The following is a 21,725-nucleotide window of genomic DNA, read 5'->3' as shown; positions in this document are numbered from 1 at the left end:
ACATCAGTATTTTTTTATATCCCGATTTTCGGTCTGTTTTTTGCGGATCCGTTGTTCCTGAAAATGTTTCCGTATGTCATCCGTTTTTTGCGGATCCGCAAAAAACGGAAACATGTATAAATTTCAATAAGCAAATAAAGTTGTTTGGATTTCTTTGAAAAAAAAAAAAATATATATATATAAAAATTTAAAATGTAATTTCCAGGAACGGAATCCGCATAAAACGGATGACATACGTAATGACATCCGAATGTCTTCCGTTTTTTGCGGATCCATTGACTTTGTATTGTACCAGGATCCGAATTTTGCGGAAAAGAATAGGACATGTTTTATATTTAAACGGACATGCGGAACGGAACAACGGAAAACGGACAGCACACATTGTGCTGTCCGATTTTTTCCAGGACCCATTGAAAATGAATGGGTCCAGATCTGGTCCAGATCTGTTCCGCAAAAAAACAGAACAGATCAGGAAAGAAAAAACGGACGTGTGAATGGACCCTTAAGGTGAGTTAAATTATTATATATATTTTTTTTAACCCCTCCAGCGCTATTTGACTATGCATTCTGTATTAAGAATGCTATTATTTTCCCTTATAACCATGTTATAAAAGGGAAAATAATACTATCTACAGAACACCGATCCCAAGCCCGAACTTCTGTGAAGTTCGGGTTTGGGTACCAAACATGCCGATTTTTCTCACGCGCGTGCAAAACGCATTACAATGTTTTGCACTCACACGGAAAAATCGCGCATTTTCCCGCAACGCACAAGCATCTTATCCGGGCAAAAAACATGACGCCGTGTGAAAGAGGCCTAATGGTAGTTAAAGGGGTATTCTGGTTGTAGCAACGTATCCACTATCCAAAGGATAGTGGATAACTATTAAATAGGTGGGGGTCTTACTGCTGGGACCAACATCGACCACAAGAATGGGGACTCCATGCCCCACAGGCATTCAAAAATGAATGGGCTTTCGCACCACTGCTCCATTTATCTCTATGGGGGTTTCAGAGACAGCCATGTACAGGTGTCAGCTATTTCCGTAACTCCCATGGACGAATCGATTGGGAGTCCACATACCCGACCTGCTGCTCTGTTCATTTTGGGGGTAGGAGGCTGCAGGGTACAGAGTCCTTGTTCTCATGATCAATTGAAATACCATCGGTAGGACCCCCCCACCAAACTGATAATTATCCACGATCACGTGCATAGTGGATAACTTGCCACAACTGGAATACCCTACTAACGACAAAAAAAAGTGTCAGACTGATACAGTCGCCAGGGGGTGTTTGAGTGCAGGCTGCCACTCCAAAGACCAGGGAGAGGATGTGCGGCCATTTTCTGCTTCCCTTTAGGCCCCTTTCACATGAGCAGGCTTGCCCTATGGAAGCGATGCATGTATGAACGCTAGGGATGTCCCGATACCGATACCAGTATCGGGACCGATACCGGTCATTTGCACGAGTACATGTACTCGTGCTAATGTCCCCGATACCACTGCCGATACCTGTGCGCCGCTTCTATGTGTCTGTCCGTCCGCGGCCTGCACCTCGCACAGCTGATACAGCTTCAGAGGCAGCAGCAGGCAGTGTAATAGGAGCCTACAGTGGAAGCTAGCTCCGCCCCTCCCCGCCCTCCAACCAATCAGAGGCAACCAGCACTGACTCACAGCACAGGGAGCGTAGTGCAGAGACTCAGAGAATCGTCTGAGAGTTTATTAGTTAAAAGAATCTAATGAGTCACAGACCGTGTCACCGAGTCCCTGCCAGGCCTCCTGCTCTGCGGCTCCCTGTAAGTCCGTCTGGGGGAAGCGGGGGCATTATTAGCATAGCATGTAGTGGAGCTGTGTGTGTACAGGGTGCATGTAGCAGAGCAGGAAGCCTGGCAGGGACTCGGTGACACGGTCTCTGACTCATTCGATTCTTTTAACTAATAAACTCTCAGACGATTCTCTGAGTCCCTGCACTAACTATACATTGTAATTACATCAGTCTGCTCCACTGCATTCACTGCAGCAGAGCTGTGTTTGCCAGGAGCGAGTCCCTCTAAAGGTGTTGTGTCTGTCTTCTATGGCCCTGGTCCTTCCCTTCCTGCCTGCAAGCTGCACATTGATCTCTAAAAGCAGGCATTAGGGCAAGATGAAATATACATTACTGTATGATGGCCACAAGACTATTATACTGAGGAGGGAAGGGCTTCAAAAATTGTTGTCCTGACTCCTTACAGTAGCGTCTCCTTGTGGCCCTCATACAGTATAACATCTCCTTGTGGCTGCCCCCATACAGTATAACGTCTCCTTGTGGCTGCCCCCATACAGTATAATGTCTCCTTGTGGCTGCCCCATACAGTATAACGTCTCTTTGTGGCTTCCCCCATACAGTATAACATCTCCTTGTAGCTGCCCCCATACAGTATAACGTCTCCTTGTGGCAGCCCCCATACAGTATAACATCTCCTTGTGGCTGCCCCCATACAGTATAATGTCTCCTTGTGGCTGCCCCCATACAATATAACGTCTCCTTGTGGCTGCCCCATACAGTATAACGTCTCTTTGTGGCTTCCCCCATACAGTATAACGTCTCTTTGTGGCTTCCCCCATACAGTATAACGTCTCCTTGGGACTGCCCCCATACAGTATAACGTCTCCTTGTGGCTGCCCCCATACAGTATAACGTCTCCTTGTGGCTTCCCCCATACAGTATAACGTCTCCTTGTGGCCCCCATACAGTATAATGTCTCTTTGTGGCCCCCATACAGTATAACGTCTCTTTGTGGCCCCCATACAGTATAACGTCTCTTTGTGGCCGCCCCATACAGTGTAACATCTCCTTGTGGCTGCCCCATACAGTATAACGTCTCCTTGTAGCTGCCCCATACAGTATAACATCTCCTTGTGGCCCCCATACAGTATAATGTCTTTTTGTAGCCCCCATACAGTATAACGTCTCTTTGTGGCCCCCATACAGTATAACGTCTCCTTGGAATGTTATAGTTCTGTTTTTGGGCCTTTTGGTTGGTCAGTGGTCAGAAAATACATGTGTGTGTATTTTATTGTTAAAATTAGTATCGGTAATTGGTATCGGTGAGTACTTAAATAAAAGTATCGGTACTCGTACTCAGTCTTAAAAAAATGGTATCGGGACATCCCTAATGAACGCATAGCATCCGGACTGGATCCCGACCCATTCATTTCAATGGGTCTGTGCACATGAGCGTCGTTCATCACTGATCGTCATGCGTGAAAAACGCATCAAAAAGCGATTGCATTCACACAGAAAAAAAAAAACACTGAACGCAACTGCAGAAAAACCTGTTTAAACTTGCGTGCAAAACCATCAGTTTTTCCCTGAACAGACCCGGACTCATTCTATATCATATATGTGTGAAATAAGCATTAAGGCTGGAGCCACATGTAGTTTTTTGGAATATATATATATTTTTTTTTTAGAAAATGGATTCAAATGTGATGCGGATCCAACTCTGGCTTTGGCTAAAACAAACTGCATCAAAAGCTGCACCTCAAACTGCAAGTGTGTTTCCAGCTGCAGGGTGCAATGAATGCGGCACCTACCTGGAATATCTTAGGGATCTCTTCAGTATTCGCACGATAAACATCCCCTTGTGTAACAGGGCGGACGTGGAAAAGCTTACTAAATAAAGAAAACATATGAACTGTTGATAATGGAAATTCTCTATGTTCATTCACAAATATGCATACATTCAGTGACACACTAGGTACCTGGTTCAGTTTTTGTGAAATTATATAGGATACACTAAAATGTGTCCCTTTTAGAAAGCATTTGGTTAAACGCCTAACAATTATTAGAGAATGTCAAGGAAAAAAAAAAAAAAGTCTTCTGATACTCACTCTATATCTAGTACCATGGATGGGTTGGACTGTTCCTTATTCTGCTCATCATTGTAAAATAGTATCTTCTTACTGCTAACCACAACATACTGGAAGAGTAAAACATCACAGTCACATATATAAAAACGTGTATTACCTGACTGATCAGATTAGGAGAAACCGCAATTAGGAACACAAAAGGGGTTTACTGGAGAAATAAATGAGCCTAATGTTCAGGCACTGCCGACACCAATGACTGATAACACAGTTGTGCTGCCGATAATCAGGCACCATTGATCTAGAGTGCCCTATTAGGCTGCACAATTTTGGGGCCAATTATCAGGAACAAGCGCTCATACAAACACTTGTTTCCGTTAAATTGGCCCATAGTATCGCGCAGCAGATCAGTTCATGAACTTGCAAACGCTGATTTGTTGGCTGATGGGTCGAAAGATGCCAGATTATTGGCCATACACCTCCCTGTTAACTTCCCTGCTGCTCCAGCACCAAGGCCGCAGTGGTCCCTGGAGGTCTTTTAAGTGCCAAACATCCATGTGACCATTGCAATAAAACATTGGCCTCAGCAGTGATGCTTGCTTTGCTTAGCAGGAGAACATAGGTTGGAGACTGATTGCAGTAGTCACATGGGTGTACAACATACCATCGCTGCAGGACCACCAGAGCATCAGTGGCGGAGTGGCATGGGATTTAACACATACTATAAAAACAAAAAGTATGAATGTTGAATATTGAGTACTGAATATTATTGTAAGGGTACTTTCACACTACCGACAGGGGACTCCGGTAGGCTGTTCCGGCGGGTAAACAGCCTGTCTGATCCGTCCTGCCGCTAGTTCACATGTGCCCCCGGACTGCCGCTCCGTCCCCATTGACTATAATGGGGGCAGGGGCAGAGTTCCGGCGGCAGCGCGACTAAGGCTACTTTCACACTTGCGTTCAGAGCGGGTCCATCTGATGTCTGCACAGACGGATCCGCTCCTATAATGCAGACGTTTGGATCCGTTCAGAACGGATCCGTCTGCATTATAGTTTAAAAAAAATTCTAAGTGTGAAAGTAGTTCAGACGGATCCGTCCAGACTTTACATTGAAAGTCAATGGGGGACGGATCAGTTTGAAAATTGAGCCATATTGTGTCAACTTCAAACGGATCCGTCCCCATTGACTTACATTGTAAACGGGACGGATCCGCTTGCCTCCGCACGGCCAGGCGGACACCCGAACGCTGCAAGCAGCGTTGAGGTGTCCGCTTGCAGAGCGGAGGCTGAACGCTGCCAGACTGATGCATTCTGAGCGGATCCGCATCCACTCAGAATGCATTAGGGCAGTACGGATGCGTTCGGGGCCGCTTGTGAGCCCCTTCAAACTGAGCTCACAAGCGGAGCCCCGAACGCTAGTGTGAAAGTAGCCTAAAAGTACTGCATGCAGTACTTTTAGTCTGGCCGCCTCTCGGCGTGCTGCCGCCAGAACTCCGCCCCTGCCCCCATTTTAGTCCAGGGGCACACGTGAACTAGCGCGGCAGGACGGATCCTACAGGCTATTCACCCGCCGGATAATGAAGTATTTCTCACAGAAAAGTATTGCAGTAACACATGTTTTGCTATACACATGTTTATTCCCTTTGTGTGTATTGGAACAGAACCAAAAAAAGGGAGGAAAAAAAGCTAATTGGACAGAATGTCACACCAAACTCCAAAAATGGGCTGGACAAAATTATTGGCACCCTTAACTGAATATTTGGTTGCACACCCTTTGGAAAAAATGACTGAAATCAGTCGTTTCCTATAACCATCAATAAGCTTCTGACACCTCTCACCCGGAATTTTGGACCACTCTTCCTTAGCAAACTGCTCCAGGTCTCTCTTATTGGAAGGGCGCCTTTTCCCAACAGCAATTTTAAGATCTCTCCACAGGTGTTCAATGGGATTTAGATCTGGACTCATTGCTGGCCACTTCAGAACTATCCAGTGCTTTGTTGCCATCCATTTCTGGGTCCTTTTTAATGAATGTTTGGGGTCATTGTTCTGCTGGAAGACCCAAGATCTAGGGCGCAAACCCAGCTTTCTGACTCTGGGCTCTACAGTGCGATCCAAGATTCAAGGCACCCAGTGCCAGAGGCAGCAAAACAACCCCAAAACATCAATGAACCTCCACCATATTTCACTGTAGGTATCGTGTTCTTTTCTTTGTAGGCCTCATTCCGTTTTTCGGTAAACAGTAGAATGATGTGCTTTACCAAAAAGCTCTATCTTGGTCTCATCTGTCCACAAGACGTTTTCGCAGAAGGATTTTGGCTTGCTCAAGTTCATTTTGCAAAATGTAGTCTTGCTTTTTTATGTCTCTATATCAGCAGTGGGGTCCTCCTGAGTCTCCAGCCATAGCGTTTCATTTCATTTAAATGTCGACGAATAGTTTGCGCTGACACTGATGCTCCCTGAGCCTGCAGGACAGCTTGAATATCTTTGGAACTTGTTTGGGGCTGCTTATCCACCATCCGGACTATCCTGCGTCGACACCTTTCATCAATTTTTCTCTTCCATCCACGCCCAGGGAGATTAGCTACAGTGCCATGGGTTGCAAACTTCTTGATAATGTTGCGCACTGTGGACAAAGGCAAATCTAGATCTCTGGAGATGGACTTGTAACCTTGAGATTGTTGATATTTTTCCACAATTTTGGCTCTCAAGTCGTCAGACAGTTCTCCTCCCCTCTTTCTGTTGTCCATGCTTAGTGTGGCGCCCACAGACAAACAATGCAAAGACTAAGTGAACTTCTCTCCTTTTTATCTGCTTTCATGTGTGATTTGTATATTGCCCACACCTGTTACTTGCCCCAGGTGAGTTTAAAGGAGCATCACATGCTTGAAACAATCTTATTTATCCACAATTTTGAAAGGGTCCCAATAATTTTGTCCAGCCCATTTTTGGAGTTTGGTGTGACATTATGTCCAATTTGCTTTTTTTACTCCCTTTTTTGGTTTTGTTCCAATACACACAAAGGAAATAAACATATGTATAGCAAAACATGTGTTACTGCAATACTTTTCTGTGAGAAATACTTCATTTTCTTGAAAAATTTCAGGGGTGCCAACATTTACGGCCATAACTGTATACTGCTAAAAAATTTCAGCAGTATACATATATGGTATGTTGTTTTATTTTACAATAATTTTCAATAAATTTAATATTTTTATTAACTGGGCTAGAGCTTTTTGTTGTTTTATGGTAATGTGAAAGGGTCTTCATTACTTTTGTGGGCATATGAAGGTCATATCAACACCTATTATACTGGTTATTCTTTCTATAAAGCACTCGGTCAGCTCATAGTTGATGAAAAGGGACTATTATTATGAGTGCCAAGTCAGCTGTATATCCAATCAGCAAAAAAGGAGCAATAATTAGGACTGGCTCTGCAAGTTATATCATCAAAAAGTATGTGAGATATATAGCAAAACTATGCCATCACCGAGGAAGAAGTAGGCTCCAAATTGTGTCTGGTGGCATACAGGGCTGTACTTTGATTTGAACTATAACTATACTGCTTCTATATCTATATTTTAAAGGGGTTCTACAGTTTGTTTAAACTGATCAACTATCCTCTGGAGAGATCAACAGCATCTGATCGTCAGGGGTCCGACACCCATGCCACTAATATTGTGACTGCTATACAAGTCCCTCATCAAGGACAATGTTGGGTCAAGAGATTTGGTTACTGATTAGTGCACATCTATGTACACTATTTACTGATACATGATTTATGATATCTGAGTGTGGCACTGATTTATTTATTAATTCGCACAAAATGTTATAGTACAATATTAATCCTCAATAACCTCATAGGTCCATTAGTGACCCAATACAGCCCTCTCTGCATACAATTCATTTATTACACAAACAGTAGCCATATTGGGGAGGACACCACTTGAAGAGGCTACAGGGCTCGTCCAGCGCCCTCATCAGTGTTTACCTGCACGCTGTCTACTTTCTTGTGGCAGTGCAGGGTAATTACAGCTTTTTAACCCATTCACCTAACTTTTACGCTATATAGCCAATCAAAAATACAAATTGACATCATGACTTCTTCATTTCATCACCAATAGTTCACATGCAGCTAATTCAATTTTCAATCCGGTGCATCTATACTTTTTTGGAGATGGGAGATAGTGCTAGATGTGACTACTGGGGGAACACAGATGTGCCCACAGCTTCCTCCTGCTAGTTGGACACTCCCAGTATGTATTCTAACTGTTAAGTATTGATACCTGTTTCTTCCAACCATGCCTTTTTATATTCCCTCTATTCGGAATAGACAGCCACCCCTCAATTCTTGATTCGGATTCTAAAAGGGGAAAAAAAAAAGGCAAAAGTTGTATTAGGTTATTTGTATGGAATAACCACCAGTCACAACACAGTGCAAGATATATAAACATGCAGAATGAAGATGCATGGCAGGGATGGAAGCAAAGAATGAAGACTGTCAACACTTCATGCCCACAAAACACAAAAGGAACTTGGAGTATTATAAGCAAATTGAACATGAAAAGTATTTAACAAGATCAAGGCCAAAATGTAAATGGCAAAAGAGTAAAAAAAAAGAACAAAATATAAAAATGAAGACTGCTGCTTCAAGGACTTGAAGACGGGAAATCATACTCTAAGGGATAAAGTGCAACAAGCTAACTGAAAAGGTGGCCACCAACAGGCAGATGTGCCCCCCCCATTTACTCACAGAAGACAAGAATAGGAGAGAAAGAAATAAGGAATGCAGGTAGACTCGACTAAACGGAGAATAAGAGACAAACATTTTATTTAGTGGAAAGAACAGACAAACCATTTGAAATACGTTCAGAGCTAGGCATATGCGCCAGCCACCTTTGACATTTTGCCTGGTTCTGCTACAAGCTGACCCCCATTAAGGTTAACTGCTTCCGCGGCAGGTACAAGCAACACACCGCAAGTGACATACACACACCTACGAAATGATGATCCACCAACAGCACTGAATGCTAGCAAAATGAAATACATTATTTTGGCATACTATGAACAAAAATATGACAAGTAAATGGAATGTATGCGGCTAACATTCACTTCAATACACCACAATTAATGCTGTTGGCATAAACTATTAGATTTCACGATATATACTGGGAATCCCCCCCTCCCCAAGATGAAACCAGATACCTACAACATATTCTACTTTTCTAATGTTTTATTGTAATTTTTTGGGAGGAACTTGCCTGAATGCTGCTGTTCATTTACCTTATGCGCCAGGAAAGATTAAAGGGCTTATACCAGGCATCCTCAAACTGCGGCTCTCCAGCTGTTGTAAAACTACAACTCCCACAATGCCCTGCTGTAGGCTGATACCTGTAGGCTGTTCGGGCATGCTGGGAGTTGTAGTTTTGCAACAGCTGGAGGGCCGCAGTTTGAGGATGCCTGGCTTATACAGTATGAAATGTATCAGTAGGTTCAAACTCATCTGATGAAGGCCAAAAGTGTCCTTTTGGCATTCATCAGGCAGGAAAAACTTTCTGCAGTATGGAATAGAACAGTCTACGGTGCCATGATAATCTCCACTTGTAAACAGACTCTAGCTCCATTCTCTCAGATATTCATCTCTACGACGTGCTGTAAGCCCTTTGTAACCATGAGAGATACCACAAGGCACTGCTCTACTACCAAGACTTCAGGAATTCCTTATAGAAGACTACAGAGAAGATACCGTAAGAAATAAATAGCAAAGTAACAAACAAAACATTTTTATTTTACATTTAGAATGTAACCCAATATGTTTAAAAGTAGAGATTCTGTTCAAATTTGGGTCAGATTTACGAATCCTGTCTAATAGTTGGACAGCGTAAACTGAAGGTGACCTTACATATTAGAAGTTGGTTGCTGATTGAACGATCTGGTGAATGATGGTTTAACAGATATAGCCACACACATTTTAGTCCATATTGATAAAACCCGACGATGGGTAAAAGACCTTTCTGGGAACGTTTTTTTTCAAGAACTATATTTCATCCAACTAATGGGTAAAATTTTTAAACACAATAAATTCTTTTCAGAAGACGATATTTCATCAGCTAAAACGATAGATTGTTGTTACGTTTCACCAAACGAAATACTATGGTTGAAATTGTCTATTTTGATTAACCATAGACTAAGGCTACTTTCACACTAGCGTTTTTTGCTGATCCGTCATGGATCTGCAAAAACGCTTCCATTACAATAATACAACCGCATGCATTCGTCATGAATGGAACTGGTTGTATTAGGTCTTCCATAGCAATGATGGATCCGTCTTAACCACCATTGAAAGTCAGTGGCGGACGGGTCTGTTTTCTATCGTGCCAGATTGTCAGAGAAAACAGGTCCATCCCCATTGACTTACATTGTGTGCCAGGACGGATCCGTTTGGCTCCGCTTCGTCAGGCAGACACCAAAACGCTGCAGGCAGTATTTCGGTGTCCGCCTCCAGAGCGGAATGGAGACGGATCGGAGGCAAAATGATGTGTTCTGAGCAAATCCTTATCCATTCAGAATGCATTAAAGTAAAACTAATCCGTTTTGGACCGCTTGTGAGAGCCCTGAACGGATCTCAGAAACGAAAAGCCAAAACGCCAGTGTGAAGTAGCCTAATGTGCATGCGTAGCTTGAAGGCGGCCAAACACATGCAATAGCTGTCTGCCGAATGATCATTTGGCTGACCGTTATCTCTCCCAACTCCCCCTACACATACAAGATCTGTTCGGCCAAACATGTATCATGTATGTGTATTTAGTGGGGAGGGAGAGGGGAGAACGTCACTGACTGACACTTCTGGTGACATTCACCGGAAAAACTAGAGGATCGGGCAAAACATTTTTGCCTGATCCTTCTCTCCCCCAACATAATCTGTCAGGGACAGCCGGGCCAACAGTACACTAATATGTATGTGCCCATACACATTCAATAGCTGTTGGCAGAATGATCGATTGGCTGACCGCTATTATTCCCGTCTGCCTCACAGCTTCTCCATACGCATACATATTTGGCTCAGCTGAATGTGTGTATATGGGGAGAGCGGTGGCTTATCTCCAAGGAGAACAAAAGGATTGGCAAAAATATGAATTGTGTCCAATAATTGTCTCCCCTGACAGATGATGTCACGAGTCAGAAGCTGTACACACACTTAGTGTGTCGGCCGAACCATGCGTTCTCGGCGTGTTCAGCCAACAAAAGTATAATGCCTATAGCCAGCTTAAAGATGTGCCAAATTTATCTCAGTTCACGCTGGATGATAAATTTGGCGCACTGTGAGGCACGTTGGACAATTTTGTCTTCACACCACCTATTGGTTGGCTCTTTGCAACTAAACATTGGAGATTCTTTTTTAATTTTAATTCACGTATCTTCGGTTAATTAACACCCTTTTTTTGAGCCAGTCCTAACTGCCCAGTAAGGTGCGATTAAGGTCTACACACAATGAATGTGAAGCAGGGCATGTATGCGGTTTCTACAGTAAGTTGAGCCACAGTGATTGTATATATACAGCTTATTAAATCTGTCCCACTGTATGTTACACACACATTTTTTCCAATACAATTGAGCGTATAGCATAGTAGGAAAGACTAGAGGTTTACTTCCCCTACCCCAAAGTTGCAGAGACAGCTAGTTTCAATAGTACTTTAAGAAATTAAAGTGACTTGCTCATAGTTGCACTAAACCCTTCAGTCTTGTTCATACAATGCTGATTTGGAGCACTGGATCCAAAAACTGGAGACGTTTTTCTCCAGTCTGCAAATAGTAAGGCTAAAAGTATAGTCAGGCATCAATGATTAATTATGGTCTGCATCAGTCCTTCAATAATTAGTGCATGGGAATATATGTTCAAAAATCATTAGAATCTTTTTTAACGTAAACACATTAATTTGGGGTTTCTAATCAAATTATTAAAGAAATCTACACTTTTGAGCTTACCGCCTATCGTTCCATCTGCTTCATCTGGCTGTAGACTAGCAACACTTGTAGAGTCCATACGTAGCTGCAGCTCCGCCAGTCTGGCACGTAACTGTTCTATGTCACTTTCTTTACTGGCCAGCTGCATCTGAAGTTCATTCCTGGTATTACTTTCTTCAGTCAATTGCTAAAATACAAAAAAACAAGGAAAACTAAAGCTGGCTACACATGAGATAACGGTCAGCCAAGCAAACTGACTCTCAATCCTTCCAAACCCAGGAACATTTTGAAATCCAACATTCTTATCTCCCTTGACATCTGCTGTTGGGGAGAAGTCAGGAGGACACAGTATACATCACACAGTCTTTGAGGCCAACCAAAATCAGTAGGTTTGGTCAACATAGTTCTAATGTTGATGGCCAGCATCTGCAGCGCAGATACAAGGTGGTCAGGACGGGAGCTGCTGCGCATGTGTGCTTTTTCCTAAAGGGTGCAAGCACAGCCATAACCCCTGGATACGAGAAATGTATACTGCGAAGGAAAAATGAACCAGGCCAGCAAAGGAGGCAATACGGACAATCATACATCAGTAAGTGCCTTGTATTGACTTTATCTACATAATTGCCGTTTGCTGAAGTGAGACAAACTCTTTAAGTCAGTCCTTCGGTGTTAGGACCCTGCAAACAACTAAGACCTTCTCCTTATAAGTACGGTCATCGAATGGCATTTAACATGGTCTATAGGGCAAACATGGGCACTTTAGGAACAAAAAATTGGTTAATTTTTGCTAGACAGCATAAGAACACAAGACCACAACCATGCCCACGTGGAGAGGCCATTGGACACACAATTTGGAAGGCAATACCCCAGTTACCCACAAACTCGTGCAGCCTTTTGCCGCGTATGTCAGTGGGGTTTCGGCCATGTGCATGAGTGGACAGTCTGTTCATATACAAGCAATTTAACTCTATGGTGTCTCTGGAGTAAAAGATGGCTATAATGTTACCTATATAAAAAAAAAGTTCCATCTCATACACGAGGTCTACCATTATCTACATAAAAATGTGTCACTTTTTTCACTTAGCACTTACCATTAACATATCTTCCATCTCTTTCTGAAATTTGGTAACCATCTGGTTGTATTTCTCCTTCTCCTGGTTAAGATCTAACTGCAGCTTACGATTTTCCTTCTCTTTCTTTCTCAGGTCCTGCGTGTTGGCTTTCTTCCGGTCCAGTTTGAAATCTTTCCTATTCATGATCTCAGCTAGTTTGTTCACAGCCTAGGTCAAAACAATTGCACATTGAACGTTACATACAAGTGACACGAAAATATCGCTTGGCCATATTCAAGACGTATGAGCAGAATCAAAACCGCATTTATTAAAACAGCATAAATTATGATAACATGAAAAATGAAGGATAATGCTGCTAATATCCATATTTGAACAAGACGAGGGACTTCTTTATGGACAAAAGACTCTTCCACAGACTCACATCTCAGAGCTCAATTACCTGAGTTTTAAGCGTTCTTTCAGTATTTATATTCTTCTCATACGTAATCTTCAAATTGCTAAGTTCTTCTTGCTTCAGGTTAAAGTCTGAAAGAATACCCAACTAGTTAATGTTCAATATTAGGCTTCATGGTAAAATATGCACTTGGGGTACTACGGCGCTACGCATTTATCAGCTCATCCTGGCCTGCAAAAAACAGTATGAAACAAGTTGTGTTTTTTTGCCTACAGAGAGCGCCGCAGTCTCTTCAAACAGCTGATCAGTATGAGTACCAAGAGTCAGACACCCGCCGATCTAATATTGATGACTTATCCTGAGGATAGGTCATCAATATGGGAAAACTGGACAACCCCTTTAAAATGTTAATACCCCAAAAAACAGGGTTTGCAGGGCATTTTATAATTTACTATGGGCCAACATGTAGCATCTATCCACAGTATTTTTTGCAGCAAAAAATAAAAATTACAAAAAAGCATTGTTTTGTTTAAACATAATGCTAAACCACCTCAACGTCAGTTATAGTTAGCAGGAAGTTCTATATGGCTTACTTAGAATAATGTAATGGTTCTTTACCTGGCCATACACATTATATGTATGTTGGCTGAACCCAATGTGTATGGGGCCTCCCAACTCACCCATAACAGCAGATTGTACTGGAGATGATGACAGGGCAGTTGGATGTAAAATGACCAATTCTTTCACTCTTGGGAAGATAAGCCAAGCAATGGCTTCCTCCCCTTCCTCCTACTGAGAACACACAGGATCATGGAGACTGATAAAGAATATGCACACAATCACAGAATAGCAAAGAAGTTCTGTTAAAACTTAACTTTCATTACCCGGTTTTAAATAGTTCCACAATGTCCTTCCTTGACGCTCCCTAAAGTGGAACAACTTTCCTGATGAGGGAGATCCCCCTGTCTTCAAAACAATCCCTGGATGGCCCTAATAAATGGCTTCACGGGTACCAAAACAGACAGTTGTGAGATCACCTGCGGGTATAGGGTAGCCAAGGGAGAATATAGCTTGACCCTACCTAAAGCGAAACTCACGCCCTGATAAGAGCGATCCTACCATCTTCGGAAATGACCCTAAATTACCCATTGAGGATTATACAGAGAGAATAGACACCAGTCGGACCACCAGAAAGGTCAGATAATTCACCAACTGCACCATACAAGGTGTCCAACAGTTCAGACCAAGTAAGAGCCAGTTCACATCACCGTTATTTTTCAATTCTTCTGATCTGTCAGAAGAACAGAAAAATAAAGGAGGAAAAAAAAAAAAAAGACTCTTTCCTTCTAAAATAACAAATCTCTGACGGTAATGGCTCAAACAGATGCCAAATGTGCATGTTTTTTTTAGTTTTTTTTTTAACGGGATCCATTTTTTCTTTATTGTTCTGATGGATCAGAAGAATGGAAAAATAACGGCGATGTGAAGTTGCTCTAAGTGATGGCATGTGCAAGCAGATAAACCATATGAATGAAGAAATATCCATAGGTGTTGCCCATAAATATCTATTGCCTGACACGTTTCCGCCCCACCTCCAACGTGAGGTTCATCAGGGACAATGCTGACATCAATAGAGAACAGAGTATGGGTGATAGAGTAACCACGATAACTGAAACACCGCCCCCCTACTACTTGCTTAGCGACCGTACAGGGGCCTGCCCTGTGACCTGCTGGCATCATTATCTACATTATGATCAATCGATTCACCGCCACACAGACAGATGAGTAATGACTGCTACGTATCATACTGCTCTCTGTTTTGCTCAGCCATGTGAGCTGGTTGCGGTCTCTGTACTGCATTGGACTCCTGAAGTCGTCCATTAGGGCCATCCAGGGATAGTATTGAACATAGCCCTCATCAGGGCAGGTTGGTTCAAGGAGGGACACTGTTAGTTTATCCTTGGGGCATCACAATTTCTTTGCTATTCCGTGTTCTGTTTTTTTTCACTGAGAACACATGAATGCTCGGCTGAGCAAAGCAGGCATATGTATGAGCGGACTGGGAGTGCTGTCAGCCAACTGAGAATTTGGGCAACAGCTATGTGTATGGCCAGCCTTAAAGCTGGTGAGACATTTTGGATGGCCAACAGCTCTCTCCTCTGACTTGAGAAAAGGGTCTCCTGCCATGTACTTCTTGGGAAACAAAGTATTGGGCAGACTAAAATCCAAAATGCTTAATGTGGTACATTTTCTAAAGACTGGCATAAACTGGAGTAAGACATGATAAATGAATTAAAAGAGTTCATCTCTTAATAAATTTGGCAAATCTTGTACTGCCCCTGACCCAGAACTGGAAATCCATGGCATAGACCCGATAGAAGACTGTCGGATACTCTTGGCCATTATAAAGGAAACTTACCCTCTTCCAGTGTCTTAAACTTCTCACTCAGTTCTGCATTTTCTTTGGTTATTTCTTGAACATCTTTGGTTAATGTGTGGTTTGTTTCCTCCAGCTGCCAAAATGACATACAAAATATATTTAAAACAGTTTAGATTTTAACCCCTTCAGGACCCTACCATTTTTCACCTTAAGGACAAGGCAATTTTTTGAAAATTCGACATGTGTCACTTTATGTGGTGATAACGTTAAAATGCTTTTACTTAGTCAGGCCATTCATTTTTATTTATAAAAAAAAAAAAAAATTACCAAAAATTTTGAAAAATGTGCAATTTTTCAATTTCTCTGCTTTTAAAACTGATAGTGATACTTCCTAAAATAGTTATTAATTTATATTTCCCATATGTCTACTTCATGTTTGGATCATTTTGTAAATTACATTTTCTTTTTTCTGGGGACGTTAGAAAGCTTAGAAGCAAATCATAACATTTTTAAGAAAATTTCCAAAACCAGTTCAGGTCTGAAGTCACATTGTGGGGCTTCCATAATAGAAACCACCCATAAATGGCCCCATTTTAGAAACTACACCCCTCAAGGTATTAAAAAAACTGATTTTAAAAACTTTGTTAACCCTTTAGGTGTTCCACAAGAATTCAAGGAAAATGGAGATGAAATTTCAGAATTTCACTTTTTTGGCCGATTTTCCATTTTAATCCATTTTTCCAGTAATAAAGCAAGGGTTAACAGCCAAACAAAACTCAATATTTATTGCCCTGATTCTGTAGTTTACAGAAACACCCCATATGTGGTCGTAAACTGCTGTACGGGCACACGGCCGGGCGCAGATGGAAAGGAGCGCCATATGGTTTTTGGAAAGCAGATTTTACTGGGATCATTTTAAGTTGCCATGTCACATTTTAAAGACCCCCTTGATGCACTCCTAGAGTAGAAGCTCCAAAAAAGTGACCCCATTTTGGAAACTATGGGATAAGGTGGCAGTTTTGTTGGTACTATTTTAGTGTACATATGATTTTTGGTTGCTCTATATTACACTTTTTGTGAGGCAAGGTAACAAAAAAAGCTGTTTTGGCACAGTTTTTTTTTTATAATTTTTTTTTACAATGTTCATCTGACAGGTTAGATCATGTAATATTTTTATAGAGCAGGTTGTTACGGACGCAACAATACAAAATATGACTTTTTTTGGTTGTTTGTTTCAGTTTTACATAATAAAGCATTTTTGTCTCCATATTCTGAAAGCCATAGCTTTTTTTTATTTTTTGGGCGACTTATGTAGGGGCTTATTTTTTTCCGTATGAGCTGACTAATTGATACTATTTTAGGGTGCATATGACTTTTTGATCGCTTGGTATTACACTTTTTGTGATGTAAGGTGACACAGTTATTATTTAATTTTTTTGACGGTGTTCACCTGAGGGGTTAGGTCATATATTTTTATGCAGCAGGTTGTTACGGACGAGGCAATATCCAATATACATACTTTTTTATATTTAAGTTTTACACAATAACCTCATTTAAAAAAAAATAAAAAAAAATCATGTTTTAGTGTCTCCATATTCTGAGAGCCATATTTATTTTTTTATTTTTTGCCCGATTGTTTTATGTAGGGGGCTCATTTTTGTGCGGGATGATGTGATGGTTTGATTGGTACAAATTTCGGGGGGCATACGCTTTTTTGATCGCTTGTTGTTACACTTTTTGTGATGTAAGGTGACAAAAAAATTATTGCTTTAGCACATGGGGGGGAATCATGTGATATTTTTGTAGAGCCGGTCATTATGGATGCGGCAATACCTAATATGTATGGTTTTCCTTTCTCTTTTTTTTGTCCCACTCTGGGACTTCAACTTCTGGGGTTTGATCCCCTCCGCAAAGCATTACAATACAACTTGTATTGTAATGTATTGACTCTCAGCTTTTATGCTGGCAGCCTGCCTGTGAGACCCAGCCTATGGGGCTGGATCTCACAGGCTTCCGTAGAAGGCAAGCTCTGGTGCCTATGGAAGGCATCGGGGTTGCCTTCTCTGCCATCGGGGCCCCGCCACTGCAGTGCAGCGAACCGATGGAGATGCAGAGGGCACCCGTACCCTCTGCATGCCGCGGTCAGCTTTGACCACGGCATACAAGGGGTTAACACGCTAGCATCGGTGGTTTCACCGATGCCGACGTATGCAGCAGGGGCCCGGCTGTGAGTAACTACCGTTTCCGTGCCGCTGATCGGGCAGGCGCAGCTCCTCCACCCGCCCGATCAGCCCGCTCAAGGAGGCATGTCCATCTAAAAAGGACAATCTTCATTACAGATATCAAGAACTGTTCAACAATTTATACATGTAACTTGTTCCACCTATAGAAGCTGTGTGGCCAAAAACTATACTGCACGACCACAGCAATTTGCTGTTAAACGCATGCAGTTTGGCTGCACGGCATAAAAAAAGGGCTGTTCAGCACCAATGAATCCCCATTAAAAGGATTAAACAAGCTGCTTCTTATATATAAAATATTAGGGCTGTTATGGGTTACATGACAATGACCTCAAACATCAATGTAATAAGTATTAATAGGTGTGAATCAAATAGCATATTTTCAAGGCAATGTAACGTTCTACCTTGCGGATGGTATGATCTTTATCTATAGTGTCCTGTCTGGTTCTTGTCGATAGCTTTTTGCTCTCTTGGGTCAATTCAAAGCACTGTTCTTCCAGAAGTGCCCGGGCCAGCTGTTCCGATTCCGCTTTTGTCACAGCCAGGTCCAACTGCGCAGTTAGAGTTTCTCTGTAAAATCATGGGTAACGTTAAGTCACCGCAAACACATATGCTTCAAAATTATACTTTATGATGATTTCTACAGTCTCTTTTGGGGGTTCCATTTTGTTGTGGCTGCTGGCCGCTCCCCTTTCCTGCCCTTGCCACATTCCCTCTCTGAAAAGTGGCGATAGTGTAAAAACTGCCCATTGTGATTTTTTTTTCTTTTAAAAAGTTGCATTTAATGCAATTTTTCTGGTGTAGGGAGATGATAAATCTCAGTCCTAATATGCTAGCAATTTCCTGCCAGGACCACTGCTCCAATTAGCAAAGCAAGGGCACAGACTCTGGTTCGGAGCAGCATGTGTGCAGCCGCAGTGCCGGCGCCGACCCGGCTTCAAAGCTGAAGCAGAACAAAGTCCACAGGGGAAGAGGCCCTGCTGATGAGACAAATCAACATTATGTCCGTATTTGCAAAAAGCATGTGCAGATAAAGAAACATACTTGTCATTTTGAAGTTCATGTAATTTCTTATCCAGTTCTTGGCTGAGCTTCGTCTTCTCTTCAACTTCTTCTTTAAGTTCTTTAACCTGAGTTTTGTACAGTGTCTGTGGGACAATAATGAACAAGCTAGGCTTTGCTCTAGGGTAACATTAAGCAGATGAAACTACATAGTAAAGGACCCTTCACACTCAAAACAGATCCGTTTTAAATTATACTTCAGATTCCTCATAGAAAAAGAAGGAATTAGTATCCTGCCGCCCTGCAGAAAACCTCTAGATAGTCTTAAAAAAAAAAATCCTTAGATGAAAAACAATAAAATATGGAGTAGCTATTAGGCTGCTGTGCACAACCAGCAAGAAAGATTCCATGTTAAAGAAAATTAAAGGGGTTGTCCCCTGCATACTGATTAGGGGTTACATATCTGATCAGTGGGGGTCCTGTGCCCCATTATGAATGGAGGGACGGTCAAGCATGCTCCAATCATCTCCATTGGACTGCCAGAGATTGACAAGTACAGCGCACAGATTTCTCCGGCAGTCCAATAGAGATCAGTGGAGCAGCAGTGCAAATGCGTGATCGCCACTCCATTCAAACAGGGGTATCAGGACCCCCGTTCTCATGATCATGGGCGTTTCAGTATAAGGGGTGAGTTTAAAGTGGTACTGAGCTTTCATTAAACTTTTAATATGTATGAGGGACTTATCAAAAGTTTACATTGGTGGGGGTCTGAGCGCTGAGACCACCACTGATCTCTAGAACAAGGGTCGTCTTGCTTCCTGTCCTGCAGGGAGGAGAGAGAGAACACACCAAGTGTGCCCTTCTCTCCCCTTGTTTTAGCGATCGGAGGGGGTTCAGACCTCCACTGACCTAAACTTTTGATATTTCCCTATAACAGTGTTGGCGAACCTGTAGCACAGATGCCAGAAGCGGCACTCAGAGCTTTCTCTGTGGGCACCTGCGCCCTGTAAAAAGTCTATGGTGTACCAATATGCCTTAGACGTTTCTGCCATTCATCAGCGCAGGGTGCGCTGTGAACAGCACGGGCAGCGCACTGAATGTAGGCAGGATATTATAGCTACATGATAAAGTACATGAAACATATACTATTGGACTGTAGTATTCAGGGTAAATTGTTGGCACTTTGCGATAAATAAGTGGGTTTTGGGATGCAGTTTGGGCACTCTGTGTATAAAAGGTTTCGCAATCACTGCCGTATAACATATCAAAAGTTTAATTAAAGTACAGTGACCCTTTAAATCTTTGGACAACCCCACTTAAGCTGTCCACTGGGATTCCCCCTGTACATTGTCCATTCATCTACTGTATGCACAATATACTTACTGAAAAATACTGCTCAGCTTCAAGTTGATCCTGAAGTTCCCTCATTTGACCTTCGTTGCCTCTGTACTGCCTGATGGGGGAAAAAAAGTTACTTCATGATCCGTCTTTAAATCCACATTTTATTCTGAAGCCTTCGTGACTACAGAGTGCTTTCGGCGCATTTCCTCATTTCTCAGCTCATAAGTAAAAAATAACCTTATTAAGTCACTAGGACCTTGCAACATCTGCAATGAATAAAGTAGTGGTGAAGATACTCGCTTTTAAACCGCACTAAAGATTACCATATCTAGATAGCGGTATGCTTCCAAAACATTGTATATCTAAGGCTGAGTTCACAACCGCTTTCTGACATCCATTTCTTCCTTTCTATCGTGCGAGCACAAAACAGAATTCAGGCTGTGATATTGGCGCCTGTCGTAGAGATTCTGACACCTCCGCTATGGTGACCGTCACTTTGCTGGAAAGAACAGACTGCTGCATGCATTGCTAAAATCTGCAGAGGGGGATCCCACACAGATATGAGCAGGGCCTAGATGAGCCCACACAATTTAACGCAAACAGGAACAGTCCCTACCTATGTCCTTTAAAAGGAAAGCTCAGAGAGTTCCTCATTGATAACAAGGATCTATAAGATGCTTTATAATTCATGTACGGCAAGAGGAGACAGTTTTTGGGTATACAGCAGGTAAATGACACCCTATAGGTGTGTTTGATTGCTGAACATAGTGATGTGAACAGATCCCTAGCATAAAGGGTGTATTACACTGTCTGATCTTCAGGCAGGACAAGTTCTGATCGGCACTTTTTTTGCATCAGTCTATTTGACACAGGCGGATGCAAAGTATATGGGGAAGCAATGATTGCTGATACAATGGTTCCTGCCTCGTTCTGTTGTATTGATCATCAGTAGCACTTCCCTGATTACACAAGGCAATGTGCTGTCGATAATCGGGCGATTTTCGTTCTAAATGAAGCAGCATAATAATTAATAGCGGCTTAAAGGGGTCATCCCACCTCATCATGTGGCTATTATTTTGTGCAAAATGCAAATATAAGTAACTTACTAACTGAACTTCATTTTCAATAATGTCTCCTGTCCTGGCTGTATTGAATTTCCCTTCTCTTTAGAACCTGCTCGTCTCTAGGGGTTACGACCACCGCTGCATTGCAGCAGCGGTGGTCAAGCTTGCGCACTAAGCGGAAAAACGCCAGCCTTTATGGTGGCTGGGATCATGGGAGCGATGTCACAGTATTGACACACTAACTGTATTGAGCATATTTATTGCGGTAAGGGACAGATCTAGCTGGTTGCCACAATCAGGAACAGGTCCAGAGCGACAAGGCTGCTGATGAAAATTATTCACTAGCAGCCTTGGGAGTGCGTGCACGGGCAAGCAGCTGGCGTAATTACACCAGCCAAACGCTGACTGTGATGTCAATCAA

The 21,725-nt window shown here is 42.4% G+C and overlaps 1 protein-coding gene across 1 annotated transcript in view; it reads right to left on the bottom strand.

Moving 5' to 3' along the window:
* The window catches only part of ROCK1 (Rho associated coiled-coil containing protein kinase 1), a 122,469-nt gene that overhangs the window by 5,779 nt on the left and 94,965 nt on the right, over positions 1-21,725 (bottom strand). Inside the window, exons 21-30 of the mRNA XM_040431786.1 lie at positions 20,283-20,352; positions 18,942-19,045; positions 18,302-18,467; positions 15,697-15,790; positions 13,323-13,408; positions 12,902-13,090; positions 11,832-11,997; positions 8,132-8,208; positions 3,873-3,961; positions 3,576-3,654 (exon numbers count right to left, since the gene is read on the bottom strand). Of these exons, the coding sequence (XP_040287720.1) occupies positions 3,576-3,654; positions 3,873-3,961; positions 8,132-8,208; positions 11,832-11,997; positions 12,902-13,090; positions 13,323-13,408; positions 15,697-15,790; positions 18,302-18,467; positions 18,942-19,045; positions 20,283-20,352 (1,120 nt within the window). The remainder of the gene's footprint in view (positions 1-3,575; positions 3,655-3,872; positions 3,962-8,131; positions 8,209-11,831; positions 11,998-12,901; positions 13,091-13,322; positions 13,409-15,696; positions 15,791-18,301; positions 18,468-18,941; positions 19,046-20,282; positions 20,353-21,725) is intronic.

This window comes from Bufo bufo, chromosome 5 (genome assembly GCF_905171765.1).
Source record: "Bufo bufo chromosome 5, aBufBuf1.1, whole genome shotgun sequence".
NCBI classification, from domain to species: domain Eukaryota; kingdom Metazoa; phylum Chordata; class Amphibia; order Anura; family Bufonidae; genus Bufo; species Bufo bufo.
Note: the sequence above shows the minus strand (reverse complement) of the source record. Positions and strands in the feature narration are given on the sequence as shown.